Below are 19942 nucleotides of genomic sequence, written 5' to 3'. Positions count from 1 at the left end.
TTTTTAGGTAAATACGATGAATAAAGAGCACAACTATAACAAAATATAAACTATCAATATGCAAGGCTGTACACATAAGAAAACAACTTATACACAAAACTAGAGCGCAATAAATCTATAAACTATATCTGTTAGTGTTCTTTTACGCTTTGCCATCAAATAAAGTAAATTAGCTGTAATCGACCATAACTTGGATTTCCCTCACACTGACTCTAAGTAGCACCCTGTGCTTGTCTTGCAGGGGTATAGGTCTATTGATTGACTTGATGGTGTTGCACTCAATGACACTAGTGACAGAGTATATAAATCAATGCATGTGTGACAATAAGAATAATGTATCCGTAGCAACAATAGGTTGAGGCCTTCAAAATCTTGGCATGACATTCCATATTATTTATCATAATCATATACCATGATGATGAAACCGTGCATCTATTTCATTGATTACTAGGAGAAATAAAAGTTCCAACTTCTACATGTAATCAAAAAATGAACAGGGTGATGTTGATTTAAACAAGCATGAATCTTATGATTCCTTTGTGTTATACTAAAACAACTTGAATACATCTGAGTGTCATGTGTGTGTCCAATTTGATTGCCAATATTCGTATAGAAAAAAGTTAACAAATATATCTAACCATATAGAATAGCATTAAGATTAATGGCAATTAATGTCATAGAGAAAAGAAATTGAATCCTATAATTTATATCTCTAGAAAGTTACTACCAATTTAATAACAAGAAGCAAGACTAGTATGATACAACAAAAATGAAAATCCAAAAAATTTATGACAAGATTAACATATTTATAAGAGAAAGCTATGTTACCCTATGAGTTCATCATATCAAAAAGGGAGAGAGGCCATGAATCTGAACTTAAAGGGGAGTCTACTTGATTTTGTTGTAGGGAATAAGCTTCTCTTATTGGCCATCACCACCTATGATTGTTTCCATAGATTGTTATCAATGCGTTACTACTTAATGTAGTACTGAATATTAAAACACCCACGGAAAGTGTCACAAATTTCTATTTATTAAACTAACATATAATAATAAATATAAAAGTAAAACAAAAATTAGATTATAAATTTCAAATAAATTTTTTTTTACATACTATTAATTTTTTATAAGTATGAAAAATTCAATTTGACCAATGTTAGTTTGACTTTTTTTTGAATAAAATGGACATCCTGCATTAAATTACACTTTCAATTATTTTTTTAAACTAAATCATTTGAGTTTGTTAGAGAGATGAAGCATCTTAAAGTTTTGATTGAATAGTTCATTATTTTATCATTATGATTTAATAGTTGAACTTAAAAAAATAATATCTAATGTTAATTCAATTCGAAGTAAATTGAATCAGTTTTTAATTTTATCTTAGTGTAAACTTAACACATATATGCTAATGTTAATTGGTTTCGCTCCATAGAATTATTACCATTAATTTACATAATGGTATAACGACATTATGAGTTTTAAAGCTAATTTTTTATTGGAAAGAACAATGGTTGTGATAGTTAATTTTAATAGTTTGATAATTTCATATTGCATGGTCATTTTAGAAAAAAAAACTTAATTATAAAGTTGAGGTAAATTTTTATACATAGTTTTTATTGATCGATATCTTAACACCTGCATGTTAAGCTGATGAGGAAAATTGTTTTTTATAATGAAAAATAGGCAAGTCAATCAAGGATTAAAGTGTTAAGTCGTGCCAGTGGCACAAATGGAGTTTTACCATTCCTCTCGTTGATCAACACACAAGACAACTTGTTGCACAATGGAGACAACTTTGACACTATAGCAGCGATGCATGTTGAAAATTGAAAGGCGGATTGAAGGAGAGAAGAGAGACCGAAGGAGAGAAGAGAGGAGAGGAGTACCTTGGAGGGAAGAAAGGGCAAGGGTGTGGCGATGGACGTTGTGAGCGAGCGATGAATGAGAGGAATCAAGGAGAAGAGAGGAGTGTGTGGTGAGACAAGGAAGAAGAATCAAGCTGGGTTTGAACTCGATTTTAATCATCATGTCTGCTTGATGGACTTCACTTAATCCTAAATCAACTTCCACTCGACTCCAATATTGTAAATTGGAAAGTTATACAATTGACATAATAAAATATTATATTTGTTTTGTAGGAAAAAAAAATTACAAAATGGATCCTTTGCTTTGATGTTTAAACTTCTTTTGTTTCTTAATAATGTTTTTGAAGAATTGAAGCTACTGATTGATTCATAGTCTCTATGCTTCCTCTAATTAACTCTTATGAAGCAAGATGAAAATAGTAATATCAAGATATTACAATATCCTATGGATTTCTACACCTAAGATATCTTCCAAATTCTCTCTCTCTTTCTATAGTAAACTACTAATGAAACCTACGCTATAATATAATTTGAAATTGAAATTTGTTTGAATAATTTCTCTAAGTTATAAGTTTAAGTTAATAGAAGAAGTTTTATTTGCTTAATCTTTCGACTTAGCTTAATTAGTCATCTATTTTTTTTTAAAAAAATTAAAATGTAAAAAATTTAAATAGGCTAAAATTTAGTATCTAACATTGAAAAGTTTTTTTTTTAATTTCGTGTTATCACTTTTATGATATTGGAAGATCATGTGCGTATTTGACAAAAAAATTAGGGTTTGGTTAGATTGTGCCGAGCTTATTCTTTGTTATTTTTCTCTCAACTTTGGTTGGAGCGTTAAGGAAAGACATTGTACCTTGTTTGACGGAAGCAAAAAGTTGGAGGGATCACGAATTATATGTTAATGTCATTCCCGTTTGTAATTTCTGGTGTGTAGCAAGTAACTTTACGTTATGTGGTGAGTTCAAAAAGTCCTATTTGTCAAGGCATGATGATGAAGATGTTCGTTCGTGGCATCAAGTATAGGTAAATTATAATTTATTTTTAGAATTTTTAATAACATTAATAATTAAAATGATAATTAAATTGTTAATAATAAGATAAGTAATTTAATCAAATTAAATAAAATTTTGAAATAATACTCATTAAATTAAATTAGATTTCAACTTAATTAATTTATTTACAATTAAGTGACTTTAAATCAAAATTTAAATCTAATAAAATTATTTATAAATAATAAAATTGAGATTGATTTAATCTGAATTCAAATTTATTTAAATCAGATTTTAAAATTGATTTAGTTTAAATTGATTAAATCAAATTTTATATTTGAATTACATTAAATTGGATTTTAAATAATTAAATTAATTTAGTTAATCAAAATTTAGATCATATATTAATATGATTAAATTAAATTGAATTTTTAAATTAATCTAACTACAATTATGCTAATTTATGCATATTTTTAATCACTGAGTTAATTAAATTTTTGTTTTTTATATATTATTTTAGTTTATTGATTTTTCTACCAATTGCAACCCAAAGCCCACTGATTTGTTGCTGTTGATATCTAAATTTTTAAAATTTTTTGACAATACTTCAATGAAGAAATTTGAGACTAGGTAAAGAAGGTATAAGAATGTGGAGATGTGGGGGTACTACTCTTGTAGAAGATTACCATGCCTTATCCTTGACTAATAAGAAGGATAGTTATTGTGTGGTCATTGGATTAGGTCTCATATTGGTTCGGTTAATGATGGTTGTTAGATTATTCCCTTAGCAGCTCATGCAAGAGAGGAGGGGTTGTAAGATGAGTGGGTGGATGTAGGGAGATTAATGAGGGGAATTAGGTTGGGGAGGCAATGAAATCTCTATGGTTGAGTCTTATAGGGCCAATGTTGCATGGGATTGGACACAAGATATTGGAGAGGAAAGAAAATAGAATAAGGGGAAATGACTTGGTCAATGGGATTGGTTGAATAGGAGGAAGGTTGTTAGGGCTTAGGCCTTTAGTTGTTAAGTTTTCTTATAACCAGTGGCTGCAACAAATAGGAGGACTAAGTTGTCAGGTATAATTGCAGCTAAATGATGTAAGGGAGGGGATCACTACGACTCTTTCTCCTTGTTGCTTGGTCTCTAACTATTGAGTTCTCATCTCTTGTTCTATGGCCACAGGAAGAGAAGGGGTTGGGTAACTAGCTGTTTGATTTTCTTTGTTCATATGTTCTAGACTAAATTTATTGGATTAAGGCCATTAATCCAATAGTTTATCCAATAATCCTGTGGTTAATCTAATAAGGTCCAATTTTCTCTACCTATGAATTTACTCCAATGTGATAGATTTAATTTCTCTAAATAACTTGTGTTTTTAATCAATTGGCACCTTCAACTAACATTATACTTAAATAGCCTCATGAATAATTTGACTTTATGTACTAACTATGATAAAAACCTTAATGAAATTTTATTTATTAGAGTATTGAGGTAAACGTCTAAATTTTTTAATTATAGTAATATTGCCAACCAAACCATCAAGATGAACAATCATCTTGAAAATAAATTCTATATGAGCAATGCGATATTATTATCATGCTACAATGGCGACACATGGTGTCAATGATGAATTAGGGTTGGAGGAAGGAGATGAAAACGAGAGAGAAAATAAAAGAAGATTTGGCTACATATGTAGAGGAGCTATTTGGTGGCTTCCTCGCTCGACAAAAGCTGATTGAGATTTCATCCATTTTGAATTTGCAAGTTAAAGGAAACACTCGTGACCTCATGGAGCAATTTGTGAACTGAGGAAAAGCCTCACATAGTTGTATTGCAAATTGTGCATTCGTTGCCGAGCAGTTTTGGGTTGTTGTGATCTTTGTGGAGTTATAGTGAGTCATCGCTGAGCTGCCGAGCTTGAAGAAGCTCCTTCACCGGTAGAAGATGTTTGCAAGATGTGCAGAACCATTCCAAGTTGTTGCAAGGAAGCTATACTCCAACTCAACTCACTTAAAAGAATTTATGAGTTATAGTTAAAACTAAATAATCCCATATGGTTGTTTGACCTTCGTGAGTATTTTTTCACAGGACTAATTTATTAAAATAGTATAGATAGCCCATGCCCTCAAGTCCAGTTGTAAGAATATGTTTACCAAGAAAAATCTGGTCTAGTTGAAAGATGATCAGCTCATGCTTTAACCTCCATTCAGTTAAATAACTAAATCATGGTTCAGTTTCAGCAACTGTGAAGATGCATACTTTTGTTATGACTGCAATGCCTGATCCCATCATTATGTTTCTCCTTTACAATTTGATATATTGGGTCCCAGAAATGGCAATAGTCTATTTTCTTATAGTTTAACTTTTATATATTAATTGACTGGATATCACGTTCTCAAGCTGTGTGCATTAAGCCACTGTTTCTTAGCTTTTCAACATTTTTTTGTTGGATTATCCTTGTCTTTATTGCCTTTCAACTTTCAACTCAAATTGTCTAATTCTACTGTTGGATTTTTCTTATGTAGTTGAGGAATCATTTTTGGATAGGTTTTTCAAAACAACAGCCAACTTAAATCCATTTGAGGTTGGAATAAATCTTTGATATTTTCTACTGAATTTTCCAAATATATTCTTTGTTGTGCAACCTTTGTAGTCTGCTTCTGCTTGTCAGCGTGCTTCTGTTCTTGAAAAGGACAAAGAAATGGAGGATGCACATTCATTTGCTGCTACTGCTGGGGACACTGAGGTTAGTTCACTTACAATTTTTATGTTGGGTTCTAAAGCTACCCAGACACTGTAATAGACTCCTAATGCTAGTTTTTGTAAATGTCTAGTTAGACTGAATCATAAATATCTAATAAGGCTGAAGGATTTTATGCCTCAGTTATACAGTACAAACAGATTAAGTCGTTTATGACTTGTAATGTTTTTACCATCAAGGAAGACTCTTGATAGTTGTGTGTTTCATAACCTTTGATGTCACGAATCTTTAGTTGGAAACTTGGAACAATCATAATTTTCCACTCAGATCTTTGTAGTAATAGTACATAATCATTATTTTAAGTTGGCTTATATCTATATTCAAATATGGAGATCAATTCTGACAGTTTGTCTATGCAATGAATACAATTGTAGGTAATTACTTGGAATTTGTATTAAATCTGGAAAATTCATCACTTAAATTGCCCAGCATTCCACTTTTATGGTATAATGTTTATTCTTTGTGAAACTATTTTTGTACAATCATAACAAAAACTATAACTTGGTGCAGTGAAGAGATGGTATAATCCTAGGTTCTATAATTCTACTGCGTCCAACTCAGTGTGCAACATGGATTTGTATTTATATGTATTTTTTTTTGAGAATAGACAATGTTGATCACTAACTGAAATGATTTTAATAGGAGACGATCTAAATGAGCATGTCAGATTAAAACATGAGGAGTATGATAAGGTACATGGGGGTTATGAGTTTGGAATAAAAAATGAAAACGAGAAAATTATATTGGATTTTGTGATAGCATATGATTTTATACTAGCAAATATGTTTTTCAAGAAAAGAGAAGAATACTTAATCACGTTCAAAAGTGGGAATAATAATTTACAAATTGACTTTCTTATTATTAGGAAAAATAATAGAAAGATTTATAAAGATTGTAAGGTTATTTCTAGAGATAACTACCCAACATAAGTTGAGTAGTATTGGATATGAGCCTCAAGTATAATATCAATAGACGACAAATGCAAGGTTTAAAATTTCGACCCGTGCTGAGGTTTCGGTCCTGGATCGAAACGATACGGTTTCGGTACCATATCGTGCCGTACCGATATAGTTTTGATATTTTTTAAATATAAAATATATTAATTAAAAATTAAAATATTTAACATAAATATTTAAAAAATAAACAAGATAAAAAATAATATTTTAAAAATGAAAAGATATGAAAATAGATAAATAAATAAATAAAAAATTTATTATAATTTTTAAATTAAAATAAATGAAATATAAAATTAATTAGATAATTTTATTAGGGTTTAATAAAGTCTCTTTAGATTATCTCTATCATAGCTAAGAGTTAATTAAAATAATTAACCTAAGTTTAATTTAAAAAAATATGAAATCCGACACCACTCGCGAGCCCGCACGACTTCGGCGCTGTCGCGGGGTTGCGCGACCAGCTATAGTTGCGGGGATTGCGTGACTCCTTCAGCGTGACCACGTTGGCCGTGCGACCCCTTTGCAGTGATCGCAGGGTCGCACGATGCCTCAACGACGGCAACTGAAGGGTTATGCGACCCCTCCGCTATTGTTGTAGGGTCGAGCGATCCCTCCACTGTGACCACGGGGTCGCGCAACACGTCGCACTTGTCGTGGGTCTAATGTCGGGGTCGTGCCGGTGCTGTTCGCCAAGCGGAACGAGACGTTTCGACCGTTTCGGCATGACACTTTAAACCATGGACAAATGTGCACAACTCCTAAAATTAAATGGTGGAAGTTAAAAGATGGTAAACAAAACATATTTAATGAGAGGATAGGAGAGCAAGTATTAGGAGAAATATATAGCGACTTAAATATGATATGAGATAAAGATGACATTAAAGTTGAAAATGTAGCCAAGAGTGTACTTTGATGATTTAACGGGACTTGCATCACTATATAAAGAATCTTGGTGGTGGAATGAGAAAATACTGGAGAAAGTGCAAGAAAAATAAACAACTTATAAGTGATTATACACTTGTGAGAACGAGAAAAACTAAAGCCAAGAAAGAGACTAAGAAAATGAAACCTATGAATGCTTATGTTAAAAATTGGATACAAAAGAAGGGGAAAGAGATGTTTAAGTATAACTAAGATGAGAGAGAGGAAGACAAGAGATCTTATCCAAATAAGATACATTAAAGATTAATATAATAGGATACTATTAAATGATGATGAAATAAAAGAGCGATGAAAGAGATATTTTCATCAATTTTTCAATGAAGGTTTAGGTGTAATTTAAGTAGGTCAAATGAGTATAGAAAATTTAAATTTTTATTGTAGAATTCAAACTTTAGAAGTAGAACAAGCTTTAAATGGGATGAAAAATGGAAAAGTAGTTGGACTAGATGATATTCTGATAGAGGTATGAAAGTACCTAGGAAAACAAGGTATTAAATGACTTACAAAGTTATTCAATTTGATATTGAAAATAAAAAAATCTTGATAGGGTAAGTACTCTAGTTCCCTTATATAAGAATAAATGAGACGTACAAAAGTGTACAAACTATAGGAGTATTAAACTAATAAATCATACTATGAAACTTTTGGAAAGAGTAATAGAAAAAATACTATCCAGTTGGGAGCAGGAGCTTCCCCAGCTTTGATCGATCCGTAGATCGATCAGCAGGCCGGCAGGTAGTTGGGAAGTTAGTTTCTAGCCCCTAGCTCAGTTGGGGCGTTCAGGTTCCCCTCCGTAGCATATGTACACCAGCAGAGAAGGTCTTTGGACCTTTCTTATCAGTTGTATCGGTCATTAGTAGAGTAAAATTTTAATTAGCCCAGCTTTCCGCACAGCATATAGACAGTAGGAATTGTAGCGACCGGCCTTACAGCCAGTACCCAGAAGGTGGGTCGTTACAGAGTGGTATCAGACCAACCGAAAATCAATCTGGATTTATGGACAATAGAAGTTATTCATCTTCTCGGCAATTAATTGAAAAGTATTGGAACAGAAGCAAGACTTACATATAATATTCGTCAGCTTATGATAGAGTCTCGAAAGGAAATTATATAGACAATTTTAGAAAAGAGAAGTGTTAACATAGCATGTATTAAACTAATTAAGGATATGTATGAGGATGCAATGAGATTAGTGAAAACTTAAGGCGGATTAACTGAAGTATTTCCCATGAGAATGAGGTTATATCAAGGATAACTCACTAGTACCATGGTGTTTATTATTTGTAGACGATATTGTTTTGGTAGATGAGACACGTGAATGAGTAAATGCTAAACTCAAATCTTGGCAGGAAATGCTAGAAGTGAAAGATTTTAGACTTAAAGTAAAGATAGAATATATGAAATTTAAGTTTAGTAATGTTAGACATAATGTGATAATTGTTAAGATAAGAGATGACGAGTTACTTTAAGTATCTAGGATCTTTTTTGTAAAAGGATGGAGGGATTGAGAGATGTCTTATATAGAATACAGCCAGAATGATTGAAATGGAGGAGAGCTTGATCATAAAGTATCTTTAAGACTAAAATAAATTTTTTACAAAATGACGGTTAGACTTGCTATGTTATATAGAGCTGAATATTGTGTTATGACTTGAGCACATTAGCAGAAGATGAAAGTTATAAAGATGAGGATATTAAGGTGGACGTGTGGACATATAATGATGGACAAGATAAGAAATAAAAATATTAGAGATATTTAAGATACTATGAACATATATGTAGACGACTCTAGATGCTCCAGTTAGACAATGTGAAACTTTAATAAATGTGCACATCAAACGAGACAAGGAAGACAAAAAAAAACTTGATTAGCAATAATAAAATAAGATAAAACTTATTTAAATATAAATAATGATATCGTAGGGGATAAAATTCAATGGCGTAAAAGGATTCATATAGCTGACCAGCTTGGTTGTTGTTGTTGTTGGTCATCCTACATAGTGCATGTAGCTACAATATGAAATATAATTTGTATGCTCCTACATTGTATCTAAAATATGAAATGTGCATACGCATTTCTATTATATTATGTAGTAAATGCACCCTGTAATGCAAATTTGGAGGATCTTGAATAAGTAGCTAGTATTTGTATTTGAATTGTCTCCTTTCTGATTTACAGCCAGTTAATACTGGCTTTTCCTTCTATGTAGTTCTAAAATGTATTTACAATTGTTTAACCAGGCTGCTTCAGAGGTAGACGAACACTATATTTGCTTCACATGCATTGACGGTAGGGGCAATGAAATTCTTACTTTTTCTTGATAGATAGCTGTTGTCTGTTGATATGACTGTATATGCTAATTTATTGGATTAATATCACTCAGGATCATTAAATTATACTCGAAAGGGCAAACTGTTTTTATCAAATTTAATCTTCTATCAGTGCTCACTGGTTAGTTAGACAGTTTAACCCCAGATTGTTAAACCCATGTCCATACAAATACTAATCTCATGGTGCTAACAGTTGTCCTTCCACCAGTTGTCTGCCTACGCATAGATATGTTAACCACTTGAAGTAGCTAGAAGAGTGAAAGGAAGATAAAGAAGAGCAGGTGGAAGGGGAAGTGTGAAAAGGCTGAAAAGAGACAGGAGATAATGGTAGTAGTGGTACATGGTGAGTAGGCAAAGATAAGATTACATTATTGAGATGGGAAGAGGCTAATGCAGGAGGGGCTGGAGGGTACATATGAACTGTGTTCTCAGACAAGTTCAACACTAGGCATCCTAAGAGCTCGTTTAACATGGTTCAACACCAACAAACTAACACCAACAAGCTTGAACATTTTTTTAAGCTTGACAAAATAAACAAAGAAAATTAATAGTACTGAACATGGCTTGCTAATGTTCATGTGCAAAACTCATGAAACTTGTCATGTGTAGTGTTTGTTTATATGTTTTATGAATTTAAGGTTCTATTGTTTATGATTTGTTAAACTGAGTAAATTATATAAGTTTCATGTATTGGGCCATTATATCAAGGTTTAACTAACACATGAAATTATGTCTATAGTTGAACTTAGTACAAAGTTGGTAAGCTTTTAAATAAATAAGTTTGAGTATTATATATTATCTTGGCTTGAGCTTTTTTATTTGTCCACTATACATGCTTGAAAGTATTTGAGCTTTTCTTGTCTTGGGTTTATTCAGTCCGTTGACGCTTTTTAGGAGTGAAAGAAAATTAGAAAGAAAAATATTTTTGTGAAAGAAAGTCCTTTAAGGGAAGAAGTATATAAAACTTTTCACCCTTTGTTTTCTTAGTAAGAGTAAATTTATTAATTTAATTTTTAGCATACAATGAGAAATAATGACCACTAAATCTATACTAATAATTTAATTTTTTGTCATAAAATAACTAGTGTTGTAACTTGTTATACTGACTTTCCCATTCTAGTTTAGTGGAAGCCAAATGTGAGTGTAGAATTTTGAAAAAATTATTAATCAGAGGTAGGCCTCTGTAACTTAATATAGATTACCATTATTGTTGTTATTCATTTACACTCCTCATGGTGCTATATTTATAATTGAGCCTTATAACTTATTGCTCAATGCTTCCCCTTGAATTAGTCAAAAATATCCTAAAATCTTGTTATTATAGATATACTCAATTGAAGGACCTCTCAAAAGATGACCTTTAGATCCTAGAGAAGGATCAGTGAAGATTGCAATGTGATGCTGGTGGCTATTGGAGGGAAAGGAAAGGGAAGACGATTATACGTTCAATAACATTAGAGGAAACAAGTTAGGTGGTTTAGTTTTATATAGAAGGGAAAGCCAACATTTACTTCTTAGGGGCAACAGAAGAAACCATTGATCCTTTTCTCATTTGGAAGAAGAGGAAAGAAAAGTGAAAAAAAAAATCCGAAGATGCAAAGGGCTTGGAAGGAAATATATGTGATGAAGGGTGATTCTAGAATGCCACATCGACTTGTGAACAAATCTAGCTAGTTGATCATTTGATTTACAAAAGCTGTGAAGATCTTCTTGGACCACACCTTTTTCTGGGTGAAGTGAGATTCATTCTTAATATATTTCATGATCTTATCATGGACAAGATGGAAGCAATCCACATGACAACTTGAGTATCACTATGTAACTTTATTGCTTTACTAGGAAAGTTATCTCGATCATTAACTCTTTGATCTAGATAAGCTTATACACAACAGGACCTATAGCTCTACTCTATCTTTACACTTAACATGGCAATGAACATACAATGTGTAAATGATCATGGTCACAATATAAAAGACATTTTCCTAGAGCATTCTGGAATCCCTTATAATTTTTAAGGTCACTTCTTACCAAGGTATAAATTTCGACCCGTGCCAAGGTTTCGGTCTTAAACCGGAACGGTACAAGTTTCGGTATCGTATCGTGTCGTGCCGATACAGTTTCGGTATTTTTTTATTTATCTATATAATTATAAGATAAATATGTTTATTGTGTATATAAAAATAAGTTGTATATTGATTTATTATAAGTTCTCAATTATTGAATAATTTAATATTGTTAGAAAAAATAATTAAAAATAATTTTATTTAAATAGAATTGATATATCAATAATTCAAATTAAAATGAAAGTATCTATAATAATAATAATAATAAGTATATAAATTAATACAAGATATTACTTTATATTAATGATTATATAAATTAACTATTTATTCATTTAATTAATTATTAATTAAATAATATATCTTTTAAATAGTAAAAAAAATCAAGTAAAAAAATTTAAAAAATAAAAAAAATATCAGAATATAAATATAATTTATTAGATTTTTTTTTTTAATTTTTTTAGAATTTTTTAAAAAATTTAAATGAAATTTAAAATAATAAAAAATATATTAGAATATAAATAAGAATTATTATACATTTTTTAAATTTTTTAAATAAAATTTAAAACATTATTTTTTTTCAGAATATTAATTAATAAAATTTATTTAATTTATTTTAAGTTTTATATATTTTATTAGGATAATTTAATTAGGGTTTATAAAAGTCTCTTTGAAATATCACACATCCTCCTTAGGAATTGTTTAAATTAATTAAATAAAATAAATAATTATTAAAAAAGAAAAAAAATCTGCGTACGTGAGATCACCCGCGATCATCGCGGGCGATCCCGCGATCATCGCGGGCGATCTTGCCATCATCGCGGGCGATCTCGCGATCATCGCGGGCGATCTCGCGGGGGGCATCCTGCGGTGCTGGAAGGGTCGCTGGAACCGTCCGGCGACCCTGCCGGAGACCTTCGGCGCCACAGAAGGGGTTGCGCACGACGCCTTCGGCGCCGAAGGCGTCGCGGGACGCCGCCGGAGCCGTCCCGCGTCTCCTCTGGCGCCGCCGAGACGGGGACACCTCTCGTGCCGGTTTCGCCCGCCCGGCGGAACGGTAAAAACCGTCTGTGCCGGGCGGCACGAAACGACATTTCATACCCTGCTTCCTACTAATCATGATATACTTGTTGGTACAATCGTGTCTTAGAGACTTAAGTTAAGAGGGAGATTGTTGGCATATATGATTTTGAAGTTGTTGGTAAAAGGTTCAAGTTAAACTTAGTAATGAGTGTCAAGTGTGTTGCGCAAGAACTTTAGAAATTACATCAAGTTGGCTGGATACTTAAAAGAGTTCAAGTTGGTTAGAGTGATTAGATGCTTGGCAGATGAAGTCTAAGTGAGTCAAGGTAGCAGAGAAAAAGTCCATGGGGTGTTTGGCAAACGTGGAAGAAGTTTAATAGGTGTTGGTAGAAATCTAAGAAGTCCTTGGCATCGGCAAACAATGAAATTTTACAGGAGTGAACTCTCAGTAGATTGTTTGTGGAGCAAATAGCTATTAATCGATAAGTGTCGAGGAAGATATGTTTGTGACATGTTGATTCAATGACTTAAGGACCTGATCGATTGAGTAAAACTTGAAGGCAGGGCTAGCATGGAAAGCTAGAATACTCCTAAAGATTAAAGGCTTGTCGAGAAGCATTCGAGGGAGGAATATCATCAACATCAAGGAATGTGAAATAAGAGTACAAGTGAATGTCATTTTGACCTTTTTGGCTACAAATTTTCTACTTAGGCATATAACTGACCAAAGAACATGTGGTTTGGCACAAAGTCAAAGAATAAGCTTGAAGTCAAGTCGATTCGTGTGACTAAAAGTTTCTCAATCAACTAAATAGTCAAGTCGACTCGATAGTCATTGCTTGTGAACAAAAATATTTTGTTTGGGCTTGAGTAGACTAAAGTTGACAACTTAATTGACTCAAGTTATGTTTGGTTGAGTTGAGTCGACTAGAATGGTTGTGAGTCGACTCAAGACTTGTTCTTTACTAAATGGCATACGTGGCAATATGATTTGAGTTGATTGAGATACAACAAAAGGACCATAAGATGCAAAAAGTTCACAAGGTTATTCAAGTGAATTGACTGAATGCTAATTGAGTTGATTAAAGATAGTCGTAACAAGAAAAGGTTAAAGGACTATCCAGATGAGTCGATTGATAGTTGGATTTAAAAACTAAAAATTTGAGTTGACTGATGAACAATGTGAGTCGATTGATGAGGTTGGAGTCAAAAACTAAATATTTGAATGGATTGATGAACAATGCGAGTTGATTGAAGACACAATTGTTGGTGGAGAAGGAATTATTGAGTTGAGTCGGCTAATATGATTTTGAGTCAAGTGATGAAGATTGAGTTGATTGGATGGATATTGAGTCGATTGGAGAAGAAAGAGTTCCTACGTTTGTATATAAGTATTCAAAATCGACATTTTAGTATTGATGTGCAAATTATTTTCAAGTATTGTAAACTACAACTATAAACGAAATACAAGAATTTGGATTAATGACAAGCTTTTAACTTGCATTTTAGAAGTGTTCTCGATAGCCTTGAAGGGGATAGTCTTGGTTCATTTATATTGTTTCTATTACTATTGTTGGTGTAAGGAGACACTAAGTAATCTTTTAATGTATGACAAATGATTTAAAGTTAATTATTATGTGATGTAACATTAGTCACTGTGTGAGCTAACATCATGTGTGCGTGTAGGTGCAGAAAAACTTCATAGGAATGTTGCAGGAACAATGGAAAAGACCAACAGGAGTTGGTAGGAGAAAAGACCCCAAATGAGTCAATTGGACCGAACATTTGACAAAGTTAAAAGCCCCAGTAGATTGAGGACTACATGATAGGTTGAGCACAATCGAATACTAGGCAAAATTACCAAGTTCAGGAAAGAACCTTCTGGTAAAGCATGCTATGAGGGAGCAAGGTAGCCTCTTGTAACATAGGAACTTGTCTAATAGGAGTTTCGAAGTAAAAGTGAAAGAGGCAATTGACAAGAGTTAACTGAGATCAAAACACTTAGTCCACTATATTTGACTTCTTAAGCCATAATCAAGTTTGATCAAAATTATCATTATTCAACATCATTCACTGTTATTTTATCTACTTCAAATATTCTATATTTGTCTATTACTATTTTGGAAAATAGAATATTGGTGGATCAAATTGTAGGACTTAGTTGACCACATTGGCAGCTAGTTTATGTTTGGGCACGAATCAAGTAATTCTAATTTATTCAAAGTTGGTCAACCATATGGTGATGGGTGGTCGACTAGATGTCAAAGTCAGTAGGAGATCAATCAACAAATAAAGCCATATGGACGTGGTCGACCACATGAATAGTACTAATTGACGACTTGCTTGGCAAGCAATTGATGTGGCTCCCAGAAAAGATCAGAGAAAAACATCAAAACTTGAAACTTATTTGAGTTGGCCCACCACATGAAGAGTGTTAGTTGACCACATGCTCGATGAAGCAAAAAGATAAAGTCTGAATAGCGAAACTTATTTGGATTGGTCGACTAGCATATACCATGTGGTTGACCAGATGACATAATTGACAAGTGAACCAAACAAAGCGCTTATGTGGCAGTCAATCTAGTTGATTAGAATCCGAAAGTGGTGGTCGACCAGATAAGTTGGTCGACTAGAATGAAGTTAGTCGAATAGAATAGGATAATTGCTGCTATGGATAACAATCAAATCTCTCAATTTGGTTGACCAGGATGGATAAATTGGTCAACCAGATCAAATCGAACTGCAACTATAAATAGAGGCCTATGTTGCACGTCCAATTCACTCAACATACGTTCATTGCAATTAAAAAAACTCTCAATTCTTCCTTCTAGAAATTCTCTGCACACAATGGCACATTCATATCCCAGACAATTCTCTATATTTATGTATTTCAGTATTATTTTTTAAGTTATATTTCTATTGCTTGCTTGCTACATTGCTTTTGACTTTCTACACTTTATTTTAATATTATTCTCAAGTCAAACTAAGTCAAAGTGTTGTAAAGGTTTCTCCGCTTCTAAAGGTTTTCAAAAAGAAGAAACAATAGTGGTTGTTTCTTGAGGGTTGATTCACCTAATGAATCATAGGCCGTGGAGTAGGGACTTAAGGTTTCTGAATCATGTTACCTTTTATCTTTATTACTTTTATTTTCATAAAACATGTTTATTTTTTAACCATTGAAAAATTAAATTTCTATTCCGTTGTGCATCTCATTTCAATAAGATTTTTAAATAATTTCTTTAAAGCTTTTAAAATTTCTCAAAATTTTTAAAAGTACTATTCACCTCCTTTAGCACTCAATTATCTTTTATGCATTACTTTCATATCATTTGTAAACGAGAAAGATGTGTGTGTCTATGCTACAATGGGAACTTATTTCATATAAGGGATTTTGAAGTGTAATTTACCTTGAGTCATAGGCCATGAAGTAGCACTTGATCAAACCATGTTCAACACATTGTCTTACTATTGATTGTTTTTTTCCCATTGCATATCTTTGATATTAATTGTTATCTGATTATCTGATTATCCAAGCTTTGCATTTATAAGATCAAAAAAGAAATTTTTTAATTCCAAGTAATATTTACCCCTTCTAGCCACATCGATCCTAACAATAGTGCTTAAATAATTGGTCAATCACACACAAAAATGAGATATTAAGCCTAGTGGATGTAAGTTACTTGGATCAAATAACAACTCCTATTTTCATTTAAATGGCGGTAGGCAGTGGTGGAGCCGCCTATGCGGTTGAATTTTTGTTATTATTTTTATACATAATATTATTTTACTATCCATTCTCCGCCATTAAATTTCAATAATTAAATAAAGGATAAGAAATTTAAAAAATATTACTATAAAATATATTAACTAAAAATAAAAAAACTAATCTAAATTTTTTTTAAAATAATTAAAAAATTATATATATATATATATATGTATATATAAAATTAACAGTATAATTTTATTAGACTTTAATTAAATCTATTTAAATTATCTCAATCATAGCTTGATTAAAATTATTAATCTAGAGTTTCCATGAAATCCTAAGTTAAAAAAACGTGCTGTTTGATGTTTCGGGCTTGGCCTCAGACACGTCGCTGGACCTGGCAATGCGTCCGGACACGTCACCTAAGCCGGGGGACGTGTCCGGACACGTCGTCTGATCTCGAGGACAAGTCTGACCAGTTGCCTGAGCCTGACGATGAGTTCGGACCCATCGCCTCACTTGGTGAACTCACGTGAGCCCACACACATCACCCAAGCCCGGTGACGAGCCTTGAAGAATCATCCAGTTCTCTTCCGAAGCCGAAATAGTTTGATTGCTATGGCAGCGGCAGCTGTTTGAGGCAGGTGGAAAAATCAAAGTTTTTTTTTAAACTTAAGTTGACTTTGATCACCACCTAAACCATAGCCTTTCACAAATGCGGTGCGGTTGAGGTCTGCCTCCTACTTGGGCGGACACCTCAACTGCCATTTAAAACATTGCATATGTTTAGGATGTATGGAAATATTAACTTGCTTTCCTCGACTAAAGATAATGTTCACTGTCTCTGAGTGAATAACCTTTGCTAAGAAAATACTTTAAGTTCACAAGATCTTTGGTTTTTAAGTGCTTTAGAATGTATGCTTGCAAACTTTTGACTTTAGTAGTCATCATCAATGATGATAATATATTCACTATGATAAAAAAGACACTTTCTAGACATGAAAAAAAAACAAGTGATTTAATCAGGGTTTGAAATAGTGTCATGCTTCCCAAAACTAGTGGTATTTATTGTTTCGACACAGGACCGACACCAGTACCTTATAGGCATCTTGACCACGAGGCCGTTGTAACCTCACGGCGGCCTCACGAGGACACCTTGAGGTTGAGGAGGGTGCTAGGGTCTGCGGGGGCACGGAGGGGGTACGAAGGGCACATTGACCATCCACGCTCGAGGTTGTCGCAAGGTTACGACTCTACTAGGGTGTGGACGGTGTCGCGGTCCTCTGTGGTCGCGATTTGCACTATCTTGATTTTGTTTTTAAGGTTATTTTTTAATTTTTTAAATAGATACATTTTTATTATAAATAAATTGTTAATTATTATTTAAATAAACATAATATATCATTAATAATAGTTATAAAATCATAGGAATTATTTTCTAAAGAAGGTTGTATTGAGCTTCTTCTGCCTTTTCTTAGCTTTTGTTTGTGTCAAAAAGCAACTAGGTTCGACACCAATGTTCAAAATATCGAGCTTTGTTGGAGTTTCAATTTTTGACTAGAATAATATTATTTCGGTATTGTGCATATTTCGGTGCATGGTGTTGATGATAGATTGGAAAGGAGATGAAACATAGGAATGAGACATTATTTGAGTTGAGTGATATTGAGTTTCAATAATTTACTTCCTATGACATTATTTGAGTTGAGTGATATTGAGTTTCAATAATTTACCGAATTCAACACCTGGCTTTGATTAAATGAAAATTTATTTATTAAGTTGAATACAAGTATTTTTTTATTTTTAATTCATGTTATTAAAACATTTTGCAATCAATATGGACTAATGGAATTATTTTTTAAAATTCTATCCAGTTCAATTTACAAATATAAAATAATTTCAAATTCAAATTTAATTTTATAAAAATATCAAAATTTTAAATTTGATAGAGTTTGATTTGAGTTCCATATTCTACATTTTTACAAAAACTGAAATAGCTTAGATCTCTATATATATATTTTTTTTGACCATTGATCATTCTAATAATTGTTGTTATGTGTAGGAAGGGAAACTAAATTAAAATCAAACAAGAAAATTTTAAATTGTTTCACTACATTCAAAAGTTTTGTACAATAAACGAAGATTCTATTAAATGCTCATGAACATTTTAAATCCAATTACATAAATCTAAAAATTTACATTCATTTTAAAAGTTAAAAGGTGACAATTAACTGACCTCAATTAGTAAACAAAGTTTAAGTTATAATGTTCAAACTAAAAATTCATGAATTATGTAGAACTTGTAGTTCATGAATCATATTTATTTATAATATATAAAGATTTAAGAAACATTTAAAATTTGAAATCATTTCTAAACACATTGTATCAATCAAATCACCTGTAATACCCCAGTTCTGAGATTCTGGTTAAGTATTACTTAAAATGTTAGATGGTACCATCCATATCATCAAGGTGCACCTTCCTTTTCGGAAGCCCAAACTTAAGAACTCCAAAGTTAAGCATGCTTGGCTTGGAGAAATCTAAGGATGGGTGACCTCCTAGGAAGTTTTCCGGGGTGCGTGCGAGTGAGGACAAAGCATGCTGAAAGGACCTCCGGTGGTTTGTCGAGCTAGTCGTCAACCCGATGGGTAATTATGGTAGCGTTCCCGGTTCGGTTCGGGTGGGGCCTGCCCGGGCCGGGGCGGGGGCGTTACATCACCAACAAAAGTATATAAAACTAGAGCATAATTCAGAATGAAATGAAGTTTTTAGAATGTTTAGTATGTAATTGTTACAACATGTAGAATCTATAGTGCTCATAATTAAGCCCCCAGGGCGTAGCACAGACGGTGGGCGCATGGTATCTCTGGCGTAATGGCCAGGGGTCGATTCTCAGGAACTGATAACCTGAGGTTTATCCCGCCATGCGCCTATGGCCTATGTACCGGCATGAACCTCCCTCCATATCCGTGGGGCCGGCACTAGGGGGGCCGCTAAGGTAGCGGATCTACCTTTTATAGTGCTCATAATTAAGAAAAATTATAATGAGTGCATGTATTTATCAAATGTTAAGAAATTATCTAAAACAAATCATAAGCATTATTAATTTCTCTAATACCTTTAAATCTGAAATTACTTCAATATTGTAGAATCTGAAAGAAAAACAAGTCTCAGTTTATAGAAGACTAGTGTGGCTCCCATTCTCTTAGTTAAGTAGATTATAAAACTTTATGGAACAAAAGAGAAATTATATGGAGAATTCTAGAAAAGAGAGGTGTTAGTGTAACATATATTGAACTAATTAA

At 32.7% G+C, this 19942-nt stretch overlaps 1 protein-coding gene across 1 annotated transcript in view; it reads left to right on the top strand.

Annotated features, from left to right (window-relative positions):
• LOC121967142 (ubiquitin carboxyl-terminal hydrolase 3-like) overlaps positions 1 to 19942 on the top strand; it is a 38207-nt gene that overhangs the window by 6946 nt on the left and 11319 nt on the right. The window contains exons 5-7 of the mRNA XM_042517188.1: positions 5384 to 5442; positions 5530 to 5604; positions 9759 to 9807. Of these exons, the coding sequence (XP_042373122.1) occupies positions 5384 to 5442; positions 5530 to 5604; positions 9759 to 9807 (183 nt within the window). The remainder of the gene's footprint in view (positions 1 to 5383; positions 5443 to 5529; positions 5605 to 9758; positions 9808 to 19942) is intronic.

The sequence above is a fragment of the Zingiber officinale genome, chromosome 3B (genome assembly GCF_018446385.1).
Source record: "Zingiber officinale cultivar Zhangliang chromosome 3B, Zo_v1.1, whole genome shotgun sequence".
Taxonomy (NCBI): domain Eukaryota; kingdom Viridiplantae; phylum Streptophyta; class Magnoliopsida; order Zingiberales; family Zingiberaceae; genus Zingiber; species Zingiber officinale.
This window is presented reverse-complemented; position numbering and strand designations above follow the sequence as displayed.